The sequence below is a fragment of the Doryrhamphus excisus genome, linkage group LG2 (genome assembly GCF_037039965.1).
Source record: "Doryrhamphus excisus strain RoL-2023G ecotype Guam linkage group LG2, RoL_Dexc_Guam_v1.1, whole genome shotgun sequence".
Classification (NCBI taxonomy): domain Eukaryota; kingdom Metazoa; phylum Chordata; class Actinopteri; order Syngnathiformes; family Syngnathidae; genus Doryrhamphus; species Doryrhamphus excisus.
Window position 1 is genome coordinate 8,752,350 of NC_136358.1, and position 27,573 is coordinate 8,779,922.

The 27,573-nt window shown below is 44.1% G+C and overlaps 1 protein-coding gene across 2 annotated transcripts; it reads right to left on the reverse strand.

Moving 5' to 3' along the window:
• Positions 1-338: 338 nt before the first annotated feature.
• On the reverse strand, positions 339-23,689 carry nwd2 (NACHT and WD repeat domain containing 2). 2 transcript variants are annotated; one of them, XM_058068930.2, is made up of 8 exons: positions 23,528-23,689; positions 22,841-23,012; positions 19,097-19,185; positions 14,991-15,107; positions 8,392-8,595; positions 7,986-8,136; positions 6,747-7,336; positions 339-6,674 (listed from the first exon to the last, which is right to left on the reverse strand). In XM_058068930.2, the coding sequence occupies exons 1-8, from the start codon at positions 23,540-23,542 to the stop codon at positions 2,781-2,783; spliced, it is 5,232 nt and encodes a 1,743-aa protein (XP_057924913.2). In that variant the 5' UTR covers positions 23,543-23,689; the 3' UTR covers positions 339-2,780. The 2 variants fall into 2 exon arrangements, with proteins under 2 accessions (XP_057924913.2, XP_057924914.2); XM_058068931.2 differs by lacking the exon at positions 23,528-23,689 and adding an exon at positions 23,294-23,442.
• Positions 23,690-27,573: the final 3,884 nt, after the last annotated feature.

Here is a 27,573-nt window from a genome sequence, read left to right on the forward strand (position 1 = left end):
ACCTTGATAAACAAATTGTGTAATTACACACCCACAAGGTCCTGCAGGTGGAATGGGTGCGAAGCGGGTATTGTTGGTTGTCATAAGGACGGCAGGCAGCCCCAAAAGAATACGCTCACCATCATTAGAATTAGAAGGGCGTGGCCAAGCTCGTCACCACTGTGGACCTGATGTTGTCGTGGAGACAGGAGACACACACAAACCCACACATATACACACACACACAGACAGATTGGCTTAGAGTGACACAGCTGGGAAATTAAAACAGCAGACCGATGCAGCAGGCATTTCATTGGCCAATCTATGTGTGCGTGTGTGTGTGCGTGCGCACTGCATGCACCACCTAATTACAATGACAATGTCAGCCGCTTCAGAGATGTATTCACCACGCTTGTCCAACATTTGACACCAAGTGGGGAAGACCAATTACTGGCCTATCTTATGGTTTTACAGCTGTGTAATACACGAGGAAGTGTGGGTGCTTGTTATTGTTGTTGCCGACGTCTTAGCTGCGGTGACAACAAAAATGCATATAACGACAGTGCTGGCGTGGCGCAAAACATGATCACAATGTCAATAATTAGACAGCGTCAGATGCCGACACCATGGAGGCAAAAAAGTGAACCATTTTATTACATTAAAATGTTCCATACAAACAATGCATACACACTAGTTTCATATTGCTTTGGACGTAAGTTTCTTTTCTGCTTGAGTTCCAGTAAAACAACTCTGTAACAAAGTATAAGTACAACATTTATGAAAATATAAATCTCTAAACAGGTAAATCAGTCCTGACAATACAAAGAATACCATAGAAACATTCATCACCAGTATGTCAACTATGTGTTGCAAACGTAGAAGTTATTAAAAGTCATTCAAGTTACTTTAACGTACAATTAATACCATTTACTGGCTCCCATATGGCCACATTCAAATAGAAGATGAAACTGGCATTCCAATATATTAGGCGAGGATTCTTCTTTCGTTCTTTTTTTTTTTCCTTAAACAAATATAACACATTTTTTTCTATCATGAACAAAAGCACAGTCCAACACTGAAACCATTTTGTAACAATACCATTACACCACAAGCCTCATGAAATAAAATGAACCAAACTAAGACTGGGACTTTGGCAATTACATGATATAGTCATCTTTAATAATAATAGGGAATATTTTCAGGGAATATTTTAAAGCTTGATGTTGCTAATGATACACGGGCCGTCACCATCAAACGGAGTAAACATACGTAGAAGGTGGATTAGCCCTTTGAGAGGAGAGTGTGTGGCTTTGTCTCAGGTCAACATTGTGGTTCTTATAGCCTCACCTGATCTTAATAAGGGTGAGTTCTGTGGGGTCTCTTAGTTACTAAGATCAGGGGTGCCCAAACTGTCTTCACCGAGGGCTGCATACATAAAATTTTAAGACATCTTTTGCATTAAGGATGCTAAAACCAATCCAATGTAGGCAATCTTAGCTTAGCTCATAGTGTATCTCATTCATAATACATTTTATTTTATTTTGACAATAAGCAGATTCAGTAAAAAAAAAAGAGCAAGAATGCCTCCCCCCGTGCCGCACTTTGGACACCACTTGCCATGACTTTGTATTTCAAACAGTGGTTGTGCATCTGTCATATCAACAAAGGCATTTTTGTTAAAGGTACAGTCTACATTGAATTAGTATTAATATTTGCCACAACCATGTGACCCATGACTTAATCTTTTTCACGTCTGTTTGTCTTTGCAACAATAATAAAGGCAGGACAAAGTACCTGGACATCTCGAGTGTTTCTGTAGGCAAATCCTGTTTGAAAACGGTGTTAAGACAACTCTAGATCAGCTAAAAACAACAAACACAACGCTCCATAGAATGTAGGAATAAATGTAATAATTGCTCACAAACCACCAATAAAGTGCTTCCACCTAGTGTCTAAACCTCTAAATACTGTATATTCACAGGGCCAAATGGACTAATAATGCTGTCCTTTTCTCTTATTGACATGTGAACACTTGAACTCCACTAGACCTAAAGCGAGTACTCTGATTAAGGCGTGACTGTGTACGGTGCTATGCTACACTGTATGCTCCTTAGTGGCGTTCCCCTTTTAAAACACACACCTCACACACTGATGGAACTGCAGGAAAATTCACAGTAAATCAAAACCTCTACTACTATTGGTACAAAGAGCAACCAGTCACTCCTGTTTTTGACTCTGTGTTTACAAATTCCCTGCATTTTCATAAATCTTGTAGTCTGCACATAAAGACATTTAGAAATTCCAGGCACTCACTTTGATTGCATTAAGCACAATAACATTTTAAGGAGTTGCACAAATTGCAGCAGCCAAAACGGTATGTACATATGTTAATTTTTTGTGTACATACCAACGGATGTAGACGTAAAATAAAGTATATGAATAGCCAGCAATGTATATGAACTTATTGTACCAGTGACTGGAACGGTTTGACAACATCTTGTCACAAATAACATTTGGATGATAACTGTTCTTCAGATGCAAAAAGGACACATAACGGCCAACTCATATCTCACAACATGTGTTCATGTGTTACTTTCTCCCGACCATCTGTATGTAAAACCAACTAAAACAGTGACAGCTAGGTAATACATCATTTGAGTGCAGCGTTGAAATAGTCAGACGCCTGACATTTGCAGCTGAATCACGTGGCTGTAAACAAGAGTCAACCGCAACCCCACTGCCAAAGATTCTGAAACTCGCCACAGATACACCACTCTTTTTTTTTTTTAACTCCCACCCGCTCACTGCAGCAGCTCTGTCTTTTTCGTCGGCGTAGTAGACTCACCTTCACCGGAGTCAGACACATTGATCGGGCTGTCCCTGGAGAAGACTTCTGTTGATTCCCTCCAAATGCAGTCAGCCACGGTCTTAAAGGAATGATTGCCACATTTTGGCCGCACCTTTTGAGAAGCATTGTTGACGATCTGGCGGCTGTTGGAGGTGGCTATTTTGATCTTGAGGGCAGCGTCTACACGGTCCACTACCGTGTATGTGCCAATGCTGCCATCCTCAAAGCCAATGATGATGTTCAAAGCTCTCTGGGAAAGCGAAAGGAAAGTGGGCGTCTTGTATAAGGAGCATGTGCCAATACTCTTCCCGTCAGCGAGACGCATCACAATTAGATTGGAAACAACGCCAGCGTCGTCGTCCTCATCACAGTTGCGGAAGCAGATGTATACCAGGTAACGGCCGTCTCGGGATAATTTTTGACGCCAGATTATACCGGCAGCATGGACCAGCCTCAGCTTCCCACTGTGTAGGTCCAGCACATTAATATTTTCGTCACCTTTGGACACAATTCCTTGTTTGCCATTGGGTGATATCTGGAAATCCTCAAGATTTTTAAGAAAGTTGGCCGGCAACTGGACACGTCTGCATACGGCTTCATCCGCCACGCTCCAGATGAAGACGGTCTCTGTGGACGTGATGAACACGACACAGTCAGGGCAGTCAGGGATAAGTTTGAAATTGACGATAGTGATGCCGTCATCGCAAACAAATTTCTTAGATACGCTGCCCGACCACAAACTGACAGCGAGGAGCTTGTTTTTGGAGGTACCCACCAGAAACGTGTTGGCTGTGGTGACCAATGCGTTCTGGAGCGTGACTAGGATGTTGCAAACTTTGTGTCCTGTGGCAAGTCTCCAAACTCTTGAGGCATTTTGCTCACAAAGGGACACAACAAACTGGTCATTGTGGGTGATTAGCAACTGGGATATTCTCTGTCCATTGATGCGAAAGATGTTCTCCCCAGAGCTGGTTTGCCAGATGTACTGACTGCACTTGTCATCTGATGTTACCATGAGATCACCTGAGGAGGTTAGCACACAGTTTTCCACTATGCCCTCGTGCTTGAAGACAGTCTCTATAAATCCGGTGCTAAAGTTCCACTTATGGACTGCTTCTGAGCCATCCATTGTAAACACATAATCCTCTCTACCTGACAACTGCAATGTTTGAATCTTCTTGCCCGTTTTGTCAATATTGGACATAGCTGTGATGATATCAATGTCCCAGACAGACAGCACTCCGCTGCTGGCAACAGAAAGAAGCAGGTTATGGTGGACTGATTTGATGAGTTTGACAATGGCTCCTGATATCTCGATCAGACTGGCCATGCACTGCCCGCTGTCCCTTCTCCACACAAAGATGGAAGAGGTCTTCTCCATTGAGGCCACGATGCTTTGTCCGTTTTTAGAGAGAACAGCAGCTACAAAGCGTTCACTACGTTTCGCTTTGAACTTCTCCACCATTTTCCACACTTTTGTATCTAGAACCTCAATGCTTCGAGCCTTGCACAGGAGAATTGAGCGCTGGTCTTCAGACAACTCAATGCTGACCACCTCACTGTCATCCCCTCTGCAGTCATAATCCTCCATCAGACGTGGGTTGGTGATTTCTTTGGTGTTCCATACTGAGAGACTGCCCTCATTGTCAATCATCACCATTTGGTTGAGTGTGTCCAGGACAAGAATGGACTTGACAAAACCTCCAGAAAATTCAGATGTAACAGTGGCCAACTTGTCCCCATTACCCAGATGAAAGATGGATGCGGTGTTGAGGTACTGTCCACAGAAGGCATACATTCCATCTGGAGAGCACTGGACACACGTCACCTCGTACCAGCAATGGAACTGATAGAGAGGCCAACCGTAAAGTAAATCAATAACGTTGACGTCTTTACTGGCCTCAAGCCAAGCTAAAGCATGGTGAGTGGATAAAGTGAAGCCATTGATGAAAGCCACCCCGCCAGTGATCCCACCATGCTTGGAACCCTTGATTTCAACCTCGGATAGAAGGCAGGATTTGTGATTATCGTAGATCAGAAGCGTGTTTTTTGTGGTGGCCACAACAAGATATTTCTCATCACTGGTTAGCCTGATTCCCAGCACAACAGATCTGGCTGTGTCGATCTGTCGCAGAAGTTGTCTAGTCTCGACATCCCACGTGCTGACAGACCCATCTTCAAGCGCTACGAGGACGATGTTTGGGGCTAGCGTGGGTAGGATCTCCACAATCTGCATGTAACTTGAACACAAAGGAAGCCTCTCTGGACTGTAGGTGACATCCATGGAGGAATGCAGAGGCACAATGGAGCAGTACTTGGGACCATCCTTGTCGCACTCCAGAAGGAGGTGTCGAAGCTTGGGCAGGGACGTGACAACTGGCAAAAGCCTTTGCTGCAGTTCTGCTGAGAGAGATGCTGGGTTCTTCAAAACCTTTACCTTGATGCCGCGAAGAGTGGTGGATAGAAACTTCAGTTCTTTTTCCTGGGTGTAACTGTACGCCAAGTCAATATCGTTTAAGGCCTTTTCAAACTGGCCGATCTTGATCATTGTGTACAGCCAGCTGAAATTCATGATAACGCCAAACATGAGGTCATCGGTGCGCCCGCTTCTGGTGAGGTGGAACACCAACTCTGTCATCTTCCTGTGGTTGACAAAAAAAATGTCAGGTTCCAAAAGGTTGCACTGGAAGACCCAAGGCTGTTCAGGTGTTTGCCTGTCGTAAGAGTACTTGTCAGATGATGTTTTCTCATGAGATTGTTGATGTGGGTTTTTGTGGTGTGATATATTTTGGGAAGTGAAATGATTGTTGTCGTACGTAAAGATCTTCTTTCTGCCCCCTGACCATGCTCCCAGGAAGTACTCCGCGAGAAGACTGTGCATTTGATGGACATCCTCCTCGTTGCCGAGGTACAGCTTCTGGGCAATGAGATGCAAGTGTCTGTTGGCCCAGACCATCAGAGTGACGTTGCGTACCTGACGTTCTACCAGATAACCTTCCAGCTCCTCTTTGAGCCTTGCTACCAAGTCATAAGAGATTCTCAAGGGATTTTTGAGGTAAGATGCAACTATAACGTCACCAAGAACTATGTTATCCAGGGATAGAATATCCTCCAACTCGATTTCAGTTAACCCGGCCTTGGCCATGGTGATATATCCTAATGCTCTAAAGACAAATCGTTGGCCCAACTTATTCTCGACTGAATAGAACAGCTGCTCTATGCTTTCATGGACTGTAGAGCACAGGGACTTCTCATCCACATCTTTGTGGGACCTCCAGTGGACTACCTCTCTGTAGATGAGATTGACAAACATTGGCAACGTACACTTGGCTAGAGCCTCGTTTACATAGATCTGCTGGCCGGAGGTGACCTTTCTCTTGACGCCAAGTAACTGTTGCTTTAATGTCTGACTGCAGACCTTGCGATCCCGCTGTGTTAACTCCACATAATAGTCGTCATCATGAATGGCATATCGGAGCTTCTGCAAGATTCCATGTTTATTGGGCAAAGTTGAGACTACAATGCGGACCGTCCGAGGGAGGTGTATGGGAAGCCACCAGAGTTTGCGGGCTTCGTCGGCATCCGACAGCTGCTCAAGGGCATCCAGGATGATGACCAAAGGCCTGTGGAAGGAGGATTCCCCAAGGAGGTTGACCAGGAGCTCCCTCATCTCCTGGATCTTGTTAGGCAAAAAGTGAATCAAGCAGCGATAGTTTATTGCAATCTGTTCACAGATGCTCTGGAGGAGGGTGCGCAAGTCTGTGGAGGACTGACTGGAGCCAATGAAACGGACAATGACCACTGGGTCAGTTTCTGGGCCCATCTCTTTCTGCAGCCACGTGTAGGCCTGAAAAACAACAGTATGGGCAGAGGTTTACATTTGCATGATTGAATGGATACCAAAACTAGACTCTCTCACCTGTTTGGCAACTTCAGCAAGCAGCAAAGTTTTTCCCGTGCAGGGCCCCCCATGTACCACAAGCGGACTCATCCTACTCCCTTTAGATGGCAAAATATACTCCTGCACGTAATCCAAGAATTCAGCCTTGTACTCATACAGTGCTGCATATGCTTTGCAGAGGGACAGGTGTTGCAGGATCTCATCGTACAACGGGTCGGTCTCTGTGTCAAAGTTCTGCTGAACTGTGGCCTGAATGATATCCACCATGTCCTCGTAGAACTGTTTGCACAGACCCTCCACATAGTGGCTCTCCACTTCCTGGGAGTAGCCTAGCTTCATGTCACAATGCGTGACAGAGGAGTAAACGCGCAGGTTGGATGCCGCCACCACTGTTGGTATGAACTCATCCCGCACCTTCAACAGGCGCTCGTAGGCTTCCTGGTTGCGCATGATGCGGTCACCGCTCACCACAATGTCCATGTAGCGGGCCATTTCTGGGAGTTTGGCAAAACGGTCAAAGTTTGAGATCTTGCGAATGTAGCAAACACATTTCCTGAGAAAGGCAGGAGTTTGTTTCCCGAGGGCAAAGTCTAATTCATCCTCCAAGGCTGAAATGACAAAAAAAAACAGAACTTATTTGTCACTTTAGTACACACTGATCAATTGCGCGTGGTAACCTAAACTAAATGGCCACTATTTTCCTAAGCTGACAATAAGAAGCTGCTTAAAATGCAGCCTGCGTGGAATGCTGGACATCCTCCTCAGATAGAAGTCTAACAGATGTAGATTTCTTTCAGGCGATAATCTGAAAAGCTTTAGTAGCCCTTTTGCCAGCGATTACATTGATTTCCCTTGAGATTCATTTAAGCGGAGCCAAAGTTGATAACGTTCGCGACTGAAGTGTAAAAGAGGCTCCCCCACAAAGACTGTGCCAGCATCTCCTGTGTAGTTTTGTTCGCGCACTGGCCTGCTAATTAGATCCAAGAGACATGTGTTCCAAGTGTGGAAGCAAAACTTTTGCCTTACAAGAGATGGCAGGCGTTTCTCCAGACAGTGGTCAATTACAGAGGATAACATTTTTCTTAGAGTAAAGAATATCCTCTGATTTAAGTTATTATTTCTATTCACTGTGGTTCATCCTTTTGAAACAAGACAATTTGACAATTTGTCATTGGCATGCTACTATCTCCTCAGAGAAGAAGGATTAAGCAGATTAAGATGCATTTTCTGACATGGAAAAGCAGACCTGAAACTAACCAGAGCAAAGGAATTTCTTGGCCTGAGTGCTCGGCATTGTTCCCTTCTCTTGAAGCTGCAGCACCGCCGTACGGAAGATCCGCTTGATGTCTTCCGACACTTTCCTCCAGGCCTTGTCATTCTTGGTCTTGGCCGCGCTGCTGGACTCCATCTAAGTTGGTTGGCAGGCAGGGAAAGGACAGATTGACTTTACCCTGCAGATTCACGCCACACACTGAGGGGGGATTGCATGCAGAACTGCTTGACTTCTCAGAATTCATGCCAAAGCATTTACTAGTTGGAAGTGCACGTTCTTTCTTTGCATTAAGTTTAAGACAAAGAAATGAGAAGCAAAACATCACAAAGGCAGGCAAATGGACCTCTGATTTATGGGCTCATTCACAAGCTCGTTCATCGATGCACTCACAGAGTTCTGGTAGTTCTTAAGCATTTGGGCTTTGGGTTTGAGGTAGTATGCGGGTGGCACAGAGTTTTCATCCCTGCAGTACCACTCGTCTAAGATGTGTGTGTCCAGCCCGGCCTCCATCGCCGCGTCCAAGATCATCTCAAACTCTGCCGATTCCACTTCACCTGGCACTCGAATGCTGCCATACTTCTCCCCCACCAAACCCTGAAGAAAGCATAGCAGGAAAGAAGAGGTCAGCAGGGCAAAGCACGAGGCAAAGGCAGGGAAATGTTCATTCATTCATTTTCTACCGCTTTTCCTCACGAGGGTCGTGGGGGGTGCTGGAGCCTATCCCAGCTGTCTTTGGGCGAGAGGCGGGGTACACCCTGGACTGGTCACCAGCCAATCACAGGGCACACATAGACAAACAACCATTCATACTCACATTCATACCTATGGACAATTTGGAGTCACCAATTAACCTAGCATGTTTTTGGAATGTGGGAGGAGTTTGCATGTTCTCCCCGTGCATGCGTGGGTTTTCTCCGGGTACTCCGGTTTCCTCCCACATTCCAAAAACATGCTAGGCAGGGAAATGTATTGAAGGAAATTCATCTCCAGCATTGTTGGACTGTTTGTAACACGGTCGGCCATTTTTCGTGTGTGCATTTTCATAATTGCTTCACCTCATCATCATGGATGTCGTTTTTAAACATGAAATGCCACATTTTGGACACAACTCTTCCCAACTGAACTTGTTTGTAGGATATTTTTTGGTCTGGATGTTTTTGCTCTGTCAATGTGGATTATGAAATCTGTTTCAGCCTGTGCACCGAAATAAAAAAAAGTCTTAAATTGTGAAATGATATATGTCTCCATTTTAAACTCTAAGAACATGAAGGAATCTGCTTTATGTGTGGAAGGAATGGCACTAAACCTAATACAGTAGTTAAATATGGGATGTAGATTTGTAAGGATAATGTGTGTGGGCTCATTAGTTTAATATTCTAATCATCACCACCCATGTCTTCGTCATCATTACACAGGAAATCTCTTCTCCCCTCTTTGTTGCACACTTTGAAATGACAGCTGACTTAGTATCCGCTAAAATGATCCGGGGTATTCCTTGATATGCTCCATCCGCCACATTCAAGGACAACCTTTGAGAGAAATGAAGCTTTCCACTCCACGACTGGCTGATCTTTATTTCCTGTGTTGGAACACATTCTCAGCCTTGGGGAAAAGCCACTAAACTCCAAGGCGAAGGACCCAAGTGGAAAATGATGCTTGCACGGTGGTGCCAGTGGCGCCTGAGAGACATGCCAAATCGGGTCGGTCCTGGTTGCCTCGGCAGTCACAGCGGGAGCAGATGCAAGGAACATGTCAAATCAAGATCTGTCGGACAGCGTCCTCTGTGATCTTGTTGACATGTGTCCATGTCGCACAGTCTCAAAGGAATAAATCAACTGCGGTGCAATGATGCACCATTAAAACACAAAAATGAATGTCACCACTTTTAAAGGAAGAATTCACAGTTTGGTATAGCACTGGCATTGAAGAAACCAGGCCAGTGGGGCCACAAGCAAGTGGTGTGCAACGTGACATCCCACTCAGGCTTCCTGCTTAAACAGAAACCTCAATGGATTTTTGCAATGCAGATAGATCATCTTCCAACAAGGGGTCAAACCTCCAGGACCAGGCGATCATGTTAGCCTTACATCACGCTAACTGAATGGGGAGTGGAGCAAAGAGAGAAAAATCAAGGTTACTTTATCCCCAACTATCCTCTTTCACGGCCAGACGGGAGAAAAAGCACAAGTGGAAGTGGCGAGGCTGATATGTGTCCTTGAGGCATTTATGGAGGGAGAATTTGAGACCGTTGGAGAGCTGAGGAGGTTGAGCAGAAGAAGAAGAAGAAAAGACAGTCGTGGCTCATTGTCATGCTTACCATCACCATGCCAACCCCTGCAATCACTATGGAAACCATCTTTATTGACAGATTAGAGAAAAGCCCCCCTGGTCCAGGTGTGTCGTGTGTAGACCTGGGTGCATTTGTGGCTTTTACTGCTGCTCGTATAACAGCTGGATGCTCCTTAAGACTTAAGACCATTGGATTCCCAGGCTCACGTACAAACTTTCTGCTCATTTCACCTTTTAACAATGATGTATTATTGGATTACTGTATGTTTTATTATGGCGGTATCGAACCGGACTTTGACAACAAAGTGCTCTAAATTGCATTCTTCCAACTAATTTGATTTCAGTGGAAATATATGGAATGTGTCTGGCATTTATTGCCTCAGCACCAACTGGTCCTGAAGTTGGCCGGCTGATGCTCTATGATGGTTCAGGCGGTACCTACAATGTCTGACACAAAGTGACATCTACCCCAAAGAGCCCACTACTAAAATATGCCATCAAAGATTTAAGCAGTCTGATGTGGCATGACGAGCACTGCTGGAGCACCCGTGGGTGAAGAGGAGGTAGTTGACATCTCGTCATCATCTCAGACGGATCCGTATCCGTAGAGGCAGATACGAGAGCAAATTGGAGATATATTGTGATGCATTCATGCCCATTTTCCTTTAGAGGTTAAAGTGGTGAAATTGCGGGCTGACCGCTGTGAATGAAATCAGCCAACAGGCCAGAAACACAAAAGTGGAGATTGCACCGTTTCGTTTCAACTCATCGCTTCGCCTTGTGGTGCCCAGCTTGTATTACCTGCACTGTCAGTGTGATCTGTGATCTGCCTCTGAATTACACAAAGGGCAAAAAAGTCATTATTTTAGACAGCAGTGCCTCCTGTTTCCCAGCATGCTTTGCTGTACTGTTGTTGTAAATTGTAAGTTCATGGTGAGCTCTGTTTTGCTTGTTCCAGTCAGTAAATAGTGGCACAGTATTAACTGTATTATGCTGCAATCTCGGCAAAATTTTGCCACATTTTTCTACTTTGGTTTCATTAATGGGAAAATGCCAATACCATGTTTTTAGGATGATGACAACCTTACTGTTATTAGATTTAACTGTACTAGTTTGTGTACACCTGCACACTCATATATCTCATCTCGTTTCATATTATCTACATACTGTATTGTATATAACTCTGGGAAAAACTGTTGATTTTGTTAATACTTGGGTTGTTTATATTGTTTATTTTTTTATATTGTGTATTTTGTACTGCTTAACTGACTCTGTACTCTTGCTGCTGTGCAATACAAATTTCCCCACTGAGGGACAAATAAAGGCATATCTTAATCTTAAGTGGGATTTAACAAACTGTACCTGTAGATTTGGTTTAACCAAACAACATGGTGTGACTACTACTAATAGATAAAAAACTAGTGACAGGTCTGAAGTCCAAACTCTAGCTACCAGCCGACAAAAGTGGTATCTTCAACGATAGTAAGGCTGGTCGTCTAGTGCAGTGTTTTTCAACCTTTTTTGAGCCACGGCATGTTTTTTTTTTTACATTGGAAAACATCACTAATTCTATAGGAGGAACGAGCTAGGTGTTGGTATTACATTGCTCTGCCAGTCTTTACACCACAGACACTCGACAGTAGCCATGTTTACATCAGGAGTTTTTCTCTTTCCGAATGACTTTTCCGGAAACAATGGTATACATGGAAAGGAATATTCCAATCTCTTGTCTACATGCGTCGCTATAATCAACCAGAATAGTCAATGGGGCATGCCCAGTAAAACGTAAACACCAACATCACGTCATACCGACTTCCCTGAGTTGTTCTTTCACTTGTTGTAATAATTCCGTATTGCGGGTTTTTTGTTTGTCCACTCTTGAAATTTATTTTAGATCAAAAACAAACTTTCCGTATCAGTCCAGTGCCGATTGCTGGCCTCCATGTTTAAAACTGAAGAACATCTGGAGCTGCGTGTTATGTCATTTCTGAGCATGCGATATGATAAATTTAACCAGGAAAGGATCAAATTCAAGCTTGCTAATATTTTATAATTCAACTTGGCACATGTTTTATATAGATATATATTTTCTTTTGACTTATGGACTTGTGAATGGCGTAAAGAGGTGTTTAGATTCTTTTCCACAGATGGCGCTAATGCACACGAAAGCTGCTTGCCAACTGCCAATAAACAACAGAATAAGAAAAACGCACCCTGACAACTTTCTGTTTGAGCGGCTACAAGATACCTCAGTCGGATTGGGGAAAGGAATATTCCGCCCCTGTTAATCCGATTATATATTCATTCAGATTGGCACTAGATTGTGCCATCATCATTTCGGAATGAGGTGTATACAAAGGTTAAATTCTTTCCCTTTGAGCAAATAAACCAAATGTAATTGGAATATTTGGGTCCACATATATGTGGATATTGACATAATATTTGCAAATGATGATTAATGAATGTTAATTATAAAAAGTGATATTGGATAATTCCTCACGGCACACCTGACAATTTCTCAAGGCACACTAGTGTGCCGCGGCACAGTGGTTGAAAATCACTGGTCTAGTGTCATTTCCACCATGAAATCACAGATCGCTTTAGGCCTCGGGTCGTCGCTACCAAATATTTTTGCACTTTTCAAACACAAGCCCCAGGCGTCATAGCGATGCTGACATTTCCTTTGTCGAAGCTAGATGTTGCATTTGAATGTTTGTTTACGAGTGAGCTAAGGGGAAGTTGCGACAGGCAGTTCGCTTCACAGGCAGGAGAAAGAAGGCTGAACAGCACAGTACGGGTAACCCTCAGAAGATATTTATCATATTTTTATCAGACATGTTGAACTAAGTTGCGGCATCAAATGAGCGATTTTGCAGCTTTTTTAAGAAGTCGCGGCAAAATTTGTGGTGGTTTGAACCTTTTTTCAATTACATTACATCAGCTTGTGATTTTATGAATTTGTTAATTGTAACTTTATTCTCTGAAAGCACAGTATTTCAGTGTTTGGAATACAGTATCAGTGTTTGGAATGCAGTGGCATCATCCGCAAATAATACCAGCTTTAAGTCTTTCAGAACTTTGCAAATGTCATTGATGTATAAGTTGGTTAACAGTTTGGCCCCAGTATTGACCCTTGGTGTACTCCACATGTAAAATTAAACTGTGTTCTCCTATCTTAACATTTCTTTCTTGTTTAAACCCGCTCAAAATTTCGAACCTTCAATTAAATTTTAATGATTAACCTACAGGTCAGACATGATGAAGTCACTCGTGTATTTCACTCCTGTGACTGAGCCTTTTTTATCCTGGCGCTGTTCCACTGTAATGTAGTGTTTTTGTATCCTTGTTAAAGCTGTAGTGCTGTAGTGCTCCTCATTCATTTACATGTTAACGGCAGGGCGGCACAAAGTTCTACAGTCTACAGCAAAGCAGGACGTGTGGGTTTTCCGGTTTCCTCCCACATTCCAAAAACATGCTAGGTTAATTGGCGACTCCAAATTGTCCATAGGTATGAATGCGAGTGTGAATGGTTGTTTGTCTATATGTGCCCTGTGATTGGCTGGCGACCAGTCCAGGTTGTACCCTGCCTCTCGCCCAAAGACAGCTGGGATAGGCTCCAGCACCCCCACAACCCTCGTGAGGAAAAAGCGGTAGAAAATGAATGAATATACCACCATGAAGTCAAAGTGCGTGAAGTGTCTTGCCCAAGGACACAACGCAGTGACTGGGGTGGAGGACGCTAGGTTCAAACTACCAACCCCCTGCTACACATCCTGCCGCCATAATGGCTTAATATTGTTGAAATTGGCATGCCTGCTTCTTCTGTTGAGATCGATATTAAATCCTTTATTATCAAATCTGTTGCTGTATTGTTACTGCGTGCCGTAAAAGCAGTTATTGCTAATGTTGGAAAATAAATGCGTGTCCCTATCGCTGTCATTATTACAGTGTTGTTGTTGATGGCTTTGTTCCATCAGACTGCATCATTCTATATTTGTGTATTGTGTCATTTTCCTTGTAGTTGAGAAGATGTAATCTTCAATACTTGTCCAGTTCCTTGATGTCTTTTGACAACAAGTACTTTGGGGTTTTCTGGTTTCCCATTTAACTTAACTTAAAGTGGACTTTGCAGTTGGCGCTGCTTCCTGAAGTTGCATGCTTATTTGGTTTATTTAGTATTGCGCTTTGTCACATGCTCATTTATGTTATTTCCCTTGCTGTTTGTGGTCTTGTTAGGTCAATTGTTGATGCTGTTGGGTCAAGGTTCATGTTGAATGCTTTTTTTATTCCAAATTACTGGATGAGTTTGGCTAATTTCACAATGCTGCAAATAGAAATTGTCACCATGCAAAGCGTTGGTGGGCGAGCAGAACGCAGGTGTCGATGCAAAGCGGCGATTATGCTCTCAGGGGTGCTAGGTTGCTGCCTTACCCATAATGCATTAGCTCTCCTTGTGATCTCTCACCTCACTTTCAACCTCCAGAAAAAGATCTGCTCTATTTGAATAATTCATCATCCATTACACCACCTGTCATCTCTGCCCTTCTCCTGACTCCCCCATTGTTCCTTTCTCCAACCTAAAATGTGTCCCACTCACCTTCCTTGAAGCTGCCTTCACACATCCATTCATACCTTAGGTTTTGGAAATCCTGTATACGTGGATGTAAACGCGGCATGGAGGAATAAAATCCAGTACTCACAACGAAGCACGGTCCCACTGATGTCTTCAAACATTCCTCCAGGAGCTTCATCCGAAGCCGCTGCAGCTCTGGACTGTCCCACTCCTCCGGGTCCACACCCCAGTAGAGGTCCACCACCTGAGCACACCAGGATACAAACATCGTGGTTGATGACCATGTGTGTGAGCACAGCGAGCCAGGCAGGGCCGTATGCGACACCGCCTGAGACCTGGGCCGATTATAGATAGGTCTGCTTCCATTTGGAGGAAGCTCCCAGCTCTCCACATCAGTCACAGCAGATCAGTGTCACTAATCTACTTCCTGCGATGGGCCCTTTGCTGGCCGGAGGGGGGGGGGGACTAAGCGAGTTTATGATGGGTATCCGCCGGGTTCCAGCAGGTGACCACGAGGCCGCCTTGTAATTAAGAGCTAAATTAATAGTCGTATCTACTCAGCCAGTGTGCACGTGTGCAAGGCGGGGGGTGGGGTGGGGGGGAAGGCTGATTAAATTTGCGCCATGATCGCTGCACTCCATTGCCGTGTGGAAGAATGAAATGATGGATGAAGGAGAAAATGGGCAGCACAGAAGCGAGGCAGGAATCCAAAATAAGCAAGAACACATAAATGAGGCTAAGAGGAAATTCATTTGAAGGGACTTTTTTGATGAAGCGAGGGCTCCCATGGGACGGGATTTGGCAGCCTTTTACCCTCCATCTCTCTTTTTCCCTTCCCATTCCTCCCTGTTTGATAGCACTCTCCCACTCCTCCCCTCAACTTATGTAAGAGCAGAAGCAGCTTCTGCTAAGCGGCTTTCTAACGCCCTTGGAAGGCGTTTGCCTGCGGCAGGTCACATGAAGGAAACATTTTTTTTTAATTCATTGAATGTTAGGCTACCAAACTTTGTGATAATGCTCAAGAAGGCAGAGAAGAAAGGCCATGAAATTGGGGGGGAAAGAGGCAGAAATGGGGCCAATATACGGTAGCTAAGCGCCTTATTTTGGACACTTTTGAGGGAAATATCCTTGTACAGTGAAATCGTCTAATGTCTAATGTCCACAACCTGTCTGTGTCGACCAACTCAAGTCTAAAAAGGAGAACACCTCAATGGCTAGCTACTAGCCGGCTAGTGACTAGCTTAACCACACACGCTACACCCATGATGCCTCAGGCCACTAGCAAATGGTAATGCTACACATTGGACATGCTAGTACTGCTGCTACTACTATTTTATTTTGGAGTTTGGAACATTTCATGTAGGCGTTTGTTTCTATGTCGCTTTATAAAATCAATACTTCCAGGAAGGAAGCTACAAGGCATGACCTGTTAGCATATCCGTGTTGTTACTGGCTGCTTGGTTTCCACAATGTAAAAAGTTTCTTCACTGAACTGAAGAAAGAGCATAGACCAGATTTTTTTTCTGGGGTGTACCAACCTCTGTCTTAAAGTTTTTCCAGGTTTGGCGTGTTATGGTATTGTCACAATCCGCACCGTTCCTTGTGTGACAGTTCTTGTTCTCACCTTGTCAGCCTTACTTCCTGTTCTCACGCTCTTATTTTGTATTGTTTCCTGTGTTCCGTCACTTTCTCTCCTTCACGCACCTGTTAGCAATTTGTTGATTGTATTGAGTTCAGCTGGTGCGTCTTCCTTTTGTCGGTTCATTGTCATTGTTTGAGTTGGACTTGCTAGTGCGTCGTTCTGCTGCATAGCATAAATACATATATTTTTTCCTACATTTGGGTCCTTATCGCCGCATCCTGGGGTCAAACCGCAAAACTCACAAGCCGGAACCTGACAGGTATGTTTGTTTGAAAATCTTTCTCAAATAGACCTGGACATATGGAACGGCAAATGTTATTGTATCTGCAAATCCTCATCCACCTAGCTTTTGTTCTTTCTGGAAAGAGATGCACTTTTTAGGGGCTTAAGCTCTTTCTCTTGGGCCTGCGGACTGGTGGTAACATTATCAGCTCTGTATTGTAGGATTCTGATAACGACTAGTTTGTGTTCTTGTGGGTGGTCTGAGTCAAAAAGCTGAGATGAGAGACAACCTGAACAGGCCAGTTGTGATTGATTCAATGCCCTGAGCAAGCAATAACAAGCAATTTCAGTCTCGGATGCATGGCGGTTAAGTGGTTAGCGCACAGGCCACACAGCTAGGAGAACTGAGTTAGATTCCACCCTCGGGCATCTCTGTGTGAAGTTCTCATGTTCTCCTCTGCTCATAATATTTTTCAGAAAAAAATTATGTCATCTTGGCAGCATAAAGGTGAAATGTTAAAGACAAAAAGTTCTGGTATGATGAGAATAAAGTCCAAATATTATAAAATTACAATAGTGGCATGCACGTAGGCCTCACACCTAGGAGACCTGAGTTCAATTCCACCCTCGGCCATCTCTGTGTGGAGTTTGCATGTTCTCCCCCTGCATGCGTGGGTTTTTTCCAGGTACTCCGGTTTTCTCCCACATTCCAAAAACATTCTAGGTTAATTGGCGACTCCAAATTGTCCATAGGTATGAATGTGAGTGTGAATGGTTGTTTGTCTATATGTGCCCTGTGATTGGCTGGCCACCAGTCCAGGGTGTACCCCGCTTCTTGCCCAAAGACAGCTGGGATAGGCTCCAGCACCCCCGCGACCCTCGTAAGGATAAACGGTAGAAAATGAATGAATGAATGAATGAATTTCAGTCCAAGTCGACGGCAGTCAGCTGGCCCAAAGGGCTTTGACTGAAACGGGTTCCATTGTGTATACTCACGGCAAAGCAAGCAGAATCTGCGCAATGTTCATTCTGTGCTCGAGTCAGTAAAAAGCTTGTAAATGAATGCTAATGTGCTCCACAAGCTGACCCAAGAAAGATGCACCGCCCCAACTGCTTGATCCCAGTCCAGCTGCAGATCGGAAGACGATTCCGGAAGGAAGCGGTGAGGGACTGGGAATGTTTCATCAGCTTGGAAGATGTGTGTCAGTGTGTATCGCCGAAAAGAGTGTGTGTATGGGTGGCTTGTCACGATGGCGCGTGAATTATGAATCAAAGCAAACACTGACTGATTCGTAATCCAGCTCTCATAAACTGGTTTCGGCTGAGGTGCCAACTTGTCACGTGGCCTGGGTTGACTGTGTGTGTGTGTGAGACAGTGTTAACTCGCAGCCTTTCTGCATAAATCACTTCATGTTGATCCTTCATGACAGCAAGCTGAATCACCAGACGGGCACGTGGCTGCACGTTGTGAAGCCAAAAGCATCTTTGCATGTTTTTTTTTTTTTCATCCATCACCCTGTGCTCATACGTCACACACGCAAGAAATTCTAACATTTGTGTCTCGCTCTCCACTTGCCGCCAGAGCCACAAATCGTTGGCAATGCCGAGTCGCACACATGCACCCTCTGTGATGTTTGCTTGAGGGCGAGTGTTAAATCCCATCAACACATCTCGCTGCTAACAGACTGTCGCAGTTTAATTGTGTGAGGGTGTCATTTTAGATCAAATATGCTCAGCCAAACTGGCATCTTAATAAATAATGCACCCAACTTGACCCCTGCACATGCTCGCTACTATAAAAAGCCGTTTGGCTAGAACTATACATCCTTTAATTCACAATTTGTACTAAACGATGTTCAAACTTTTTACCAGCGATAGCAACATATCAACAAACTGAAGGTAGCTAGACATTCCTTCACAAAACGGGAACGATAAGAACCGTGCTGACTAATACATCACAACAAATCTTTCTTTCGTTTTTCCAAGAACTATCTGAATCCAAAATCTCCCACGAGCCTGAGGGCTCTCCTGGATTTGTCGAACAAACCTCTGATAGCAATCTTTCAGTACACGCTGATGTTGATTTGCAATGCAAATGCACTCTGCGGCGAGCGTGAGAGAGCGGCGGTGGCGCTTGGGCAACGGCAACAAAGGGAAAAGCCCTCGCTTCATTCCGCTTTATCCGCTGCTAGATTTGTGCTAGCCTGCGCCGACAGACGTCTTATCTGTGCTGGCCTTCTGTCCACCTTAGGGCGACAGGGTGCTGATGCGGGGTCCCTCAAGGTGTTTCACATGCAAAACCGACAGGCTTCCAAAACGGTTAGGAAGCCTGGAGGAAGAATGGTAGACATTGGCAGCAACCGACTTACCTGGAATTCAATGCCGTAGTTCTCCCTGCAGAAATCTCGTAGTTTGGGGTAGACGTGCTCTTTCAGTGCATTCCTCTCAGCCTCCGTGTCTGGAAGTCAAACAGATGTCATTAGCATTCTTATATGTGTGGTTATGTGCAGGAATCAGTTGTGGCACGGTACATGTGCAAACAATTAGATTTTCGGTTGGACCGAGCGTTTGGCTAGCGATAGTGCCAAAGAAAATCCATAGCCTGGAGACCCCGCTCTGTGTGAACCACAAGTGGACTTAGGCACGCATTTTTCAGGAGAGATGAGGACTGGAACTACAAGCTGGAACTGCATTTTGTTCCCTAAACTGATTGAGCAGTGACCTTAAAACCGAGGTTAGTACCGGACTGTGATTATAGCATACTGTTGGACCACCAGCAGTGATGTGCAGCTAGGTCCTTTGTGTTTATTGTCATGTATGTGGTCATGTGACATTGAATCCAGCGGTCATATTGAATGTGCAATAGTGAGAGCCCAGGGCTTGTTGTTGTGTCCCACTTTTCTCTCTTTTCCCTTTTCCGCTCCTCCAAAGGGTTGCTGTAATCTATTTGGACAAGCCCGGTCTTTTTCTCCAGAGGGTGTGGATGGACAGTTAAAAACACAACATGGCCGACAGGGAGACCTGCACGACAACGCCCAGGCATACCGCACTCACTCCTGGCAAATTAAGCCTGGCATATCATTCACTCGTCTATCTTTAGCAGCGTTCCCAACATGCATCGACCCACAGCAGGCCAGCATAATGTCACAGTGAAGCGCGGCGATAACGTGCATTAAGCGGCCGCAGCGAGAATCGTAAACAGCTTTGTCATTTTTGGCAAAGAGTTTGAAAGCTTTCAGATTAAATTGTCTTATTTGATGTACGACGGGCTTGAAATGTTGATATATGGACAAAAACGGTCTTTGGGAAGTGACATGGCTAAAGCTTGCAGGACACATATCACCACTTAGTGTTGTGTGTTGTGTTGACTCCCATTGCATGTCAATGGAGGATGAAAGTGGAACTCTGGTGGTAGTGTGCATGATGGTGTTAACTGAAGAGACATACCCTAAAATCAGTACATAAGGGCCGCAGTCATGCAAACACAAAGCCAGTGAGCCAATCAATAGCGGATGACAAGGAGGATGCTGAAGGCGGACCGGCCATCCATGAAGTCCAGATGTTGCTGCGTCTCTAAACACCAGCGACTTTGGAATAAAAGACACACAGGCTACCCTACATTTTGTAAAGGTGACAGGGAAGCCTCCCATCCCCGTTCCTCCTGCATACAGTACAAGCTCATTTTAATATGACGGAATAAGAGCGCTGAATGCGAGGCTGTCCAACATCTGTGCCAACAGCTGTTGCTTGCAAAGCCAAGGGATTAGGGATCATTCAGATGCTTTCGTTTGATATTAACTACCGACTCTTTATGCAGCCAATTAATTTGATCTTATCTGTGACATATTGTTGCAGTTCATAAAGCATCTGCGTTAGCAGGGTTTCTGCTACGTGTAATGGATCGTGGTGCAACACCACGGGGATATAAAGCTGCTACACCTTGGAAATGAGTTTGGGTTTTTTTTAATTTACATGAAAGCGGTAATATCGATGACATCAGTAAGTTGACATTAAGTAAAACAAAAGTGGAGAAGAGATGGATAATGCAACTTTCATATTTATTATTTCCGATTACAGATAATAAATTCACTGGTGGTGGCTAGTTTGTTTCATGGTTGCGCTTTGCATCTCTACTAAAGAAACATACGTTGTCGCTTTTTAATATGTTGCCTTCACTACGACCACATCGCCATTCATTCATTCATTTTCTACCGCTTATCCTCAGGAGGGTCGCGGGCATGTTGGAGCCTACCCCAGCTGTCTTCGGGCTAGAGGCGGGGTACACCCTGGACTGGTCGCCAGCCAATCATAGGGCACATATAGACAAACAACCATTCACACTCACATTCATACCTATGGACAATTTGGAGTCGCCAATTAACCTAGCATGTTTTTGGAATGTGGGATGAAACCGGAGTACCCGGAGAAAACCCACGAGAAAACATGCAACTCCACACAGAGATGGCCGAGGTTGGAATTTAACTCAGGTCTCCTAGGTGTGAGGCCTACGTGCATTCCACTATTGTAATTTTATTCTCATAATATTTGGGCTTTATTCTCATCATACTAGAATTTTTTTTCTTTAACATTTCACCTTTATGCTGCTAAGATGACATAATTTCTTTCAGAAAAATATTATGAGCAGACAACTCTTTTTTTTCACTCCTTACAATCCATCTTTTTTCTCTTAATATTTTGACTTCATTACATTAAATTTAGAGCTGTGTTTTACAAGTATTTCAACTTTCTTCTCGTAAATTGTCAACCTAATTTTCCACACAGAGATGGCCGAGGGCGGAATTGAACTCGGGTCTCAAGCCGTGAGGCTTGTGCTCTAACCACACATCCGCCTTGCAGCCCCTGCATCGCCATATTGATGCTAAATATTTATATTCTCTATGTTTATAGCAGGAGGTGGATCTTTGGGTCATATTAAAAGTAGCTTGTGAAAACCAGGCCAATGTTGACATTATGACCGAGACTAAGTTGAAGCAGCACGACACAACTTTGGCAGTCCACCTCCCATGCAGCCCACCACCACAGCTTCAATAAAACCTAAGGGAAACCCTCAGTATGGATCTCCCTAAATATGTGCATCCTAAAGTGTGCATTTGCAATTGCAGCCATAGGTGTTAGGTAGGGTTATCAATATGGCCGTCTTGAGGTTGACTCAACAAAAGCCGCCCTCGCCTACATCGCCAATGCCAATGTGCTCCTCCTAGCCTACTCTACTTTGCTTTTTCTGTTTACTCCACTTTTACGGAGCCTATTTTTACTACACACCCAGAGGGTGTATTAACATTTTGCAACTGGATGCCTCCCTCACATCCCACTCTGCTCACACTCCAAGTCTGCTTTTTGAGGTTTCATGGCATCTTTTAGGGCAAGGGTGTCCAAAGTGCAGCTTGTGGACCATTTGCGGACCTAACCACATTTAAAAACGTTAAAACAAGCAGAAACAGGGTAAAAAGAAAAAGATGACAAAAGGCTGAAATAATGTTTCTAATACGCTATTAAGCAAAAATGCTTAATGTTTTGCAAACAAAGCATGTAAATTCAATTGCAAAGGTAATTCTCCGTGCAATTAAAGGCATTCTCTAATAAAAAGTACAAAAATAAACCAAAATGCAGTCCACTTTTAGTCACACTGTACCTATGCTTGTGGAGAAGCATCACAACACAGAATGCGCTTGCTGTCCCTCACTTGAAATGTGTGGGAAACCGATACAGAGCTTTCTGTTGGGTAAAACTATGCACAGATTTCATCCAAATATTTCTTATAAATTGTCAATAACACAGCTGACATATACACGTAATGTATAGGAGGAAACTTGCAGAGTATTTGAATAATGTGTTCGGCTAATTGCTGACTGTATTTGGGATTTACAGTAGGTGTCATTTCAGGGCAGCAGCCCTGGGGCTAATTTGAGGTATATCTCGTTCTTATTAATTCTAATGATGATATTACAATTAAATAAGAAAACTAAAATGGGAAAGAAAAGCGCCAAATAATAATAACAATGATAAGAATAGGCTTTGTTTGGACGCCCCTGTTTGAAAGGCTTTCCCGCGCACCGCAATAAAGAAATATGATGGCCGCCAATGTAACATACCGTCAGGGTTTGCACAGATGAAGACGCGGACGCTGCGGCCACTGGGGACGTGGTGAGGCGGCAGGGCCGGGATGTTGCCGCTGATGGCCGCCCTGCGCAACGCCGACTCCCGCGGGCAAGGCTGCCGGCTGCCCACTCCCGACGGCCACATTGGGGGCGACTTCCAGCGTGGCTGCACACAAAACACACGCGTTCGAACTCACTCATTTGTACGTTCTACTCACGTGAGCAAAGGACACAACAACAGCCAAGTTAAGGATGCAGTGAAGATGTCTTCATAATGTACATTACGCACAGCCTACTACCGTTACGGTGCATGCGTAATTTGTGCGAGCATGTCATTGGAAGCATTCACGGATGTTCATGCAAACACACATAAAAACAAAAACAAACCAAAAGAAAAAAAGAAAAAACACACAGCACAGAGGAGGCAAGCACCAGCCGTATTCCCACCCCGGAGAGAATGCTTGTGAAGCCGAATAACCGCTAAGTGTGGTTATTCCGCCGGGAGCAGGTGACAAGTCGCCGCTTTTCCAAGAGTTGCACAATCCGGCGAGGTTTGCTTCCAATGGAGGGGGGAAATCGGACGTAAAGTTGTCAGCTCAACTCTACAAAGAAACAGCGAGTCTCCGCATCCAAGGAGGATAAGTGATGCTGCACAACAACATGACACTTCATGGTGCTCACGTTCATTCGTTTCATTTCGCGGCTTCCGGTTAGATCCGAGCGTCGAAGACGGCAGGGGGACGACAAAAACGCCCATCAGGCTTGCCGTGGCCGAGAGAGGACGCCTACGGACGGGAGGACGGTCACCGCTCGTCGGAGTGCTCCTCGTCTCATCCTGCTGCCTCTGAGCGCCGATGAAGCTCTGACCTGCGGGGACACCGTGAAGCCAACCACTGATAAAAGCGGAAGCGGTGCGGTGTTTCAAATTAAAGCTAGTTTGGCTTTGCGGAAACCCCACCTTAGGAGGAGGTGGCTTCTATATCATATTGTGCTCATTAAACCGTCACTGTCCACGTCGGAAAAAGCTTTACATCGTGCATCTTTTATGCTCTTACTTTGAAAACGCAGTGGCTTCAAGTTCCCGTCAAGCTGGAAGAAGGCGGCAGCTCCAGCAGCTCACTGGAAGATTCAACCCAACGTTTTCACCCAGCAAATACATGAACATTCATGCTTTTGGCTGGCTACCCAAAACAACAAGTATAGTGAATTGCTCATTTTAAATGACGGTCTCTTAACATTTTACTATAGTCTATGCTTGTCCTTGTAAAGGGGGGCAAAGGAGATGGGGGTGGGGGGCTTTAAATTAATAGCTTTATCAATAAACGTAATAAATGTTCCCATGCTGTGCAGTCCCTGGTTATTCACGTGGGAAGTTTAAGTGCATTGGATTTGTGCTAAACGAAATTGATTGCTGTGCTGTTGGGTGGGGGTGGTGATGGTAGTGGAGGGGATGGGGGGGTTAGAGTATATTTTCAGCGACCCGCCCACGGAGTCTGTCTCCAGTTCATCTAGGTTTGGTATTATCCCACAGAACACAAATAACCTATGTGGCAATCATATATGAAATATGTTACTTTTGGCCCACAATGACTGTGTACATCAGGGGTCTCAAATTCAATTTACTTGGGGGCCACTGGGGCTAGGGTCTGGGCGAGACTGGGCCACATTAGGTTTTCCCAAAAAAAAAACAAACAACGCATTTGTTAAAAACAGAAAAATCAATAAACTTTGCTTTGGTTTCGATTTTCTACAATAAAAGCTCTGATAAAACATTCCACTGTTCTCAAATATCTAAAATTTTATTTTTCTGCACAAAATAAGATGAAAAATAAATAAACAAATCAAGAATAAAGAAAACCAAGCACTCAGTAATAAATAAATATAATAATAATAAAACGGCATATAATAAAAACTTAAGAAACCACATATAGTTGGTGGGTAGACAAATTATTTTTTTCAGATTAAAATTAACAAAGCATTATTAGAGCCCTGTAGACATGACAAAACACGACTATAGTCACATTTATACTCTTTTTATTTACAACATATTGCACAACTGCAGGGTCTTGAGACACATGCTAACTCACAAACTAGAGAGCTAGCAACCTGAACAATAGCCTTCAAGTTATTTCCTTTAAACTTAAATAGTCAAAAACTTACCACTTCCACACGGATAGGGAGGATAACTATTAACAGTTATTTAACCTTTAACATGAACATTAATCAAACGTAATAATTTTTTCTGGGTACATGACACCATACAGCATCCATATCAAACTTGCGCGGGCCGCACTAATATTAAACTTTCATATCAAGGCGTGGGCCTCAAACTAGTGTCCTGTGGGCCACATTTGGCCCGCGGGCCGCGTGTTTGAGACCCTGGTGTACATGCAATTTGTAGTGTGATGGAGAAACCAATACAGCATGCTGCTGCAGTGGCGGAGCTACGTGGTGCACAGTGGGTGGCCGTGACTACCCGGATGCCTAAAAGCAATTTTTTATTGCAGTACAATGTTATTATTGATGTAAGAACTTAAGTGATTATGGTTATTGTCAAGAAAACCATGGCGTAAACTGTCATCATTATATTTGTAAAAATGTACCTTTTAGTAGTATCAGGCATTAAAGTGAACAAATAACTCAAGAAACAAGCCTGGTCTAATCATTTTTTTCATGACTGTATGTGAGTAATGATCTCACTTTGGCCACCATGTTGAAAAAAATCTGGCTGACATGAAAATGATGAAACTTGATTTCCTTTCCTGGTATTTCCCTGAAATTTTGCTGATCAAAAAATCATACATGTATGTTAGAGTAGATTAGATTAGATTAGATTATATATACAGTACCACACATGTCTGAAAATCTATTAACCTATGGTCTTCAGTTGTAGCACAGCCTTTGAATCACACTTGGAGCGTGTTATTATGAGCAATGAGGGGTTGCCTTCAAAGACACCATGTACTTAGCCGTATACTGAACTATTTATGCCACAATGACACAGTAGTCTATTCCGATTGTGTTTAAGCACTAGCTAGCAAGACTGTGGCATCTTCCACTCAATTCATTGATTTTGTGTTTCTGTCAACTAACACAACTGCGTGCTAACCACTCGGGCTGTGGTGTTATCTGATCAGTAAAATACATTCACTACTGACAAAATATTTGATGCAGAAAACAGCAACGTTAACATCACTTAACTGAGAACTAGCAACGCCGCTAGCCAAGACTGGATGTTAGCAAAACTGACATGGGTCCTCCACAGTACATCCCTGACTTTTGGTCAGGATTTTTTCTTTTTTTGAATGAAAAGTGGCTGCACAGCGACCGAGTGGTTAGCGTGCAGGCCACATAGCTAGGAGACCCAAGTTCGATTCCACCCTTGGCCATATCTGTGTGGAGTTTGCAGTTCTCCCTGTGCATGCGTGGGTTTTCTCCGGGTACTCCGGTTTCCTCCCACATTCCAAAAATATGCTAGGTTAATCGGCGACTCCAAATTGTCCATAGGTATGAATGTGAGTGTGAATGGTTGTTTGTCTATATGTGCCCTGTGATTGGCTGGCGACCAGTCCAGGGTGTACCCCGCCTCTCGCCTGAAGAAAGCTGGGATAGGCTCCAGCACCCCCGCAACCCTTGTGAGGATAAACAGTAGAAAATGAATGAATAAAAGTTGTTGTCTGTCCGCCTTTTATTGCTCTTTTCATAGCAATAAATTGCAAATATTGAACATTAAGGAAAGAAAGAGGGTTGGGTAATACCAAGTATTCCACGGGGGAGGTGGTTTACATTACCGGATGATTAAACATGCTACTGTTTGGCTGATAAATGATATAAATAAAGAAACTCAACAAAATGTTAGTAGAAGATAATGTATATTTGTATTAAATCGGAATGTTGTGATTATATTGGGGGGGGGGGTTATATGGCTGGATCTGCCCATCCCCCCCTGCAAATTACGTGCTTGCCACACATACATGCATAATAAAGATGTTGTGAGTGTACCTCGAGAATGAGGAAATACTGTGGTTAACTCTGGAAACCTTTTTTTTCTTTTTTATTGATGTACGACTACAACACCAGAGCAGATTTGTTGCTTCACTTGCGACCGTGTAATGCCCCCCCCCCCATTGTGTTTATATTCACACATCCGTTAACACTAAACCCCTGAGAGGGAATGACAGCCAGGTAATGCCGGCTGACACAGAGGAAGAAATCTGTATTTGCTGGAGTTTGGAAAACAAAAAGCCACCCTCCATGTCCTCTATGGGCAAACCGAATGAGTGTTTTTGTGGCTATTTAAGGAGCTCCTCTTATCACCCCCCCCCCCCCAATTAGCACTTTTGTTTGAGCTCCCACTGTGACCTTTGGCGGGTAATTGATTTGCAGGGATAGTACACACCTCTTGGTCTCACTAATCACCCTCAAACTTCGCTTGTGAGTGTGATCAATGCACTTCTCTCCACAAATTAAAATGTCGGACCGCTTGACAGTAATGGCTACGTACCCCCAAACTCTCTGCTAAGTTCAACGGAAACACCCTTTAATTGTCCGCCATTACCGTTTCAAACCAGAAGAAAGTCAGCAGCGCAGTGGTTGGCTGCAGGGCATTTCAAGCTCAGTCTGATCCTTCACAGGCATGCTGAGAAATCTATGTTATCTGCATCATTTATAGCAGCATAAACATGGCTGCTTTCAGGCGTCACATTTCATGAGGCCTTTTAAGAAAT

Excerpts from the sequence above, each read along its gene's own strand:
- nwd2 (XM_058068930.2), bottom strand. Across the intron at positions 19,186-22,840 it reads CATCTGTGCAAACCCTGACG|ACACGGAGGCTGAGAGGAAT; the intron begins GTATGTTACATT and ends TTTGACTTCCAG. Across the intron at positions 8,596-14,990 it reads CAGTGGGACCGTGCTTCGTT|GGTTTGGTGGGGGAGAAGTA; the intron begins GTGAGTACTGGA and ends TGCTTTCTTCAG.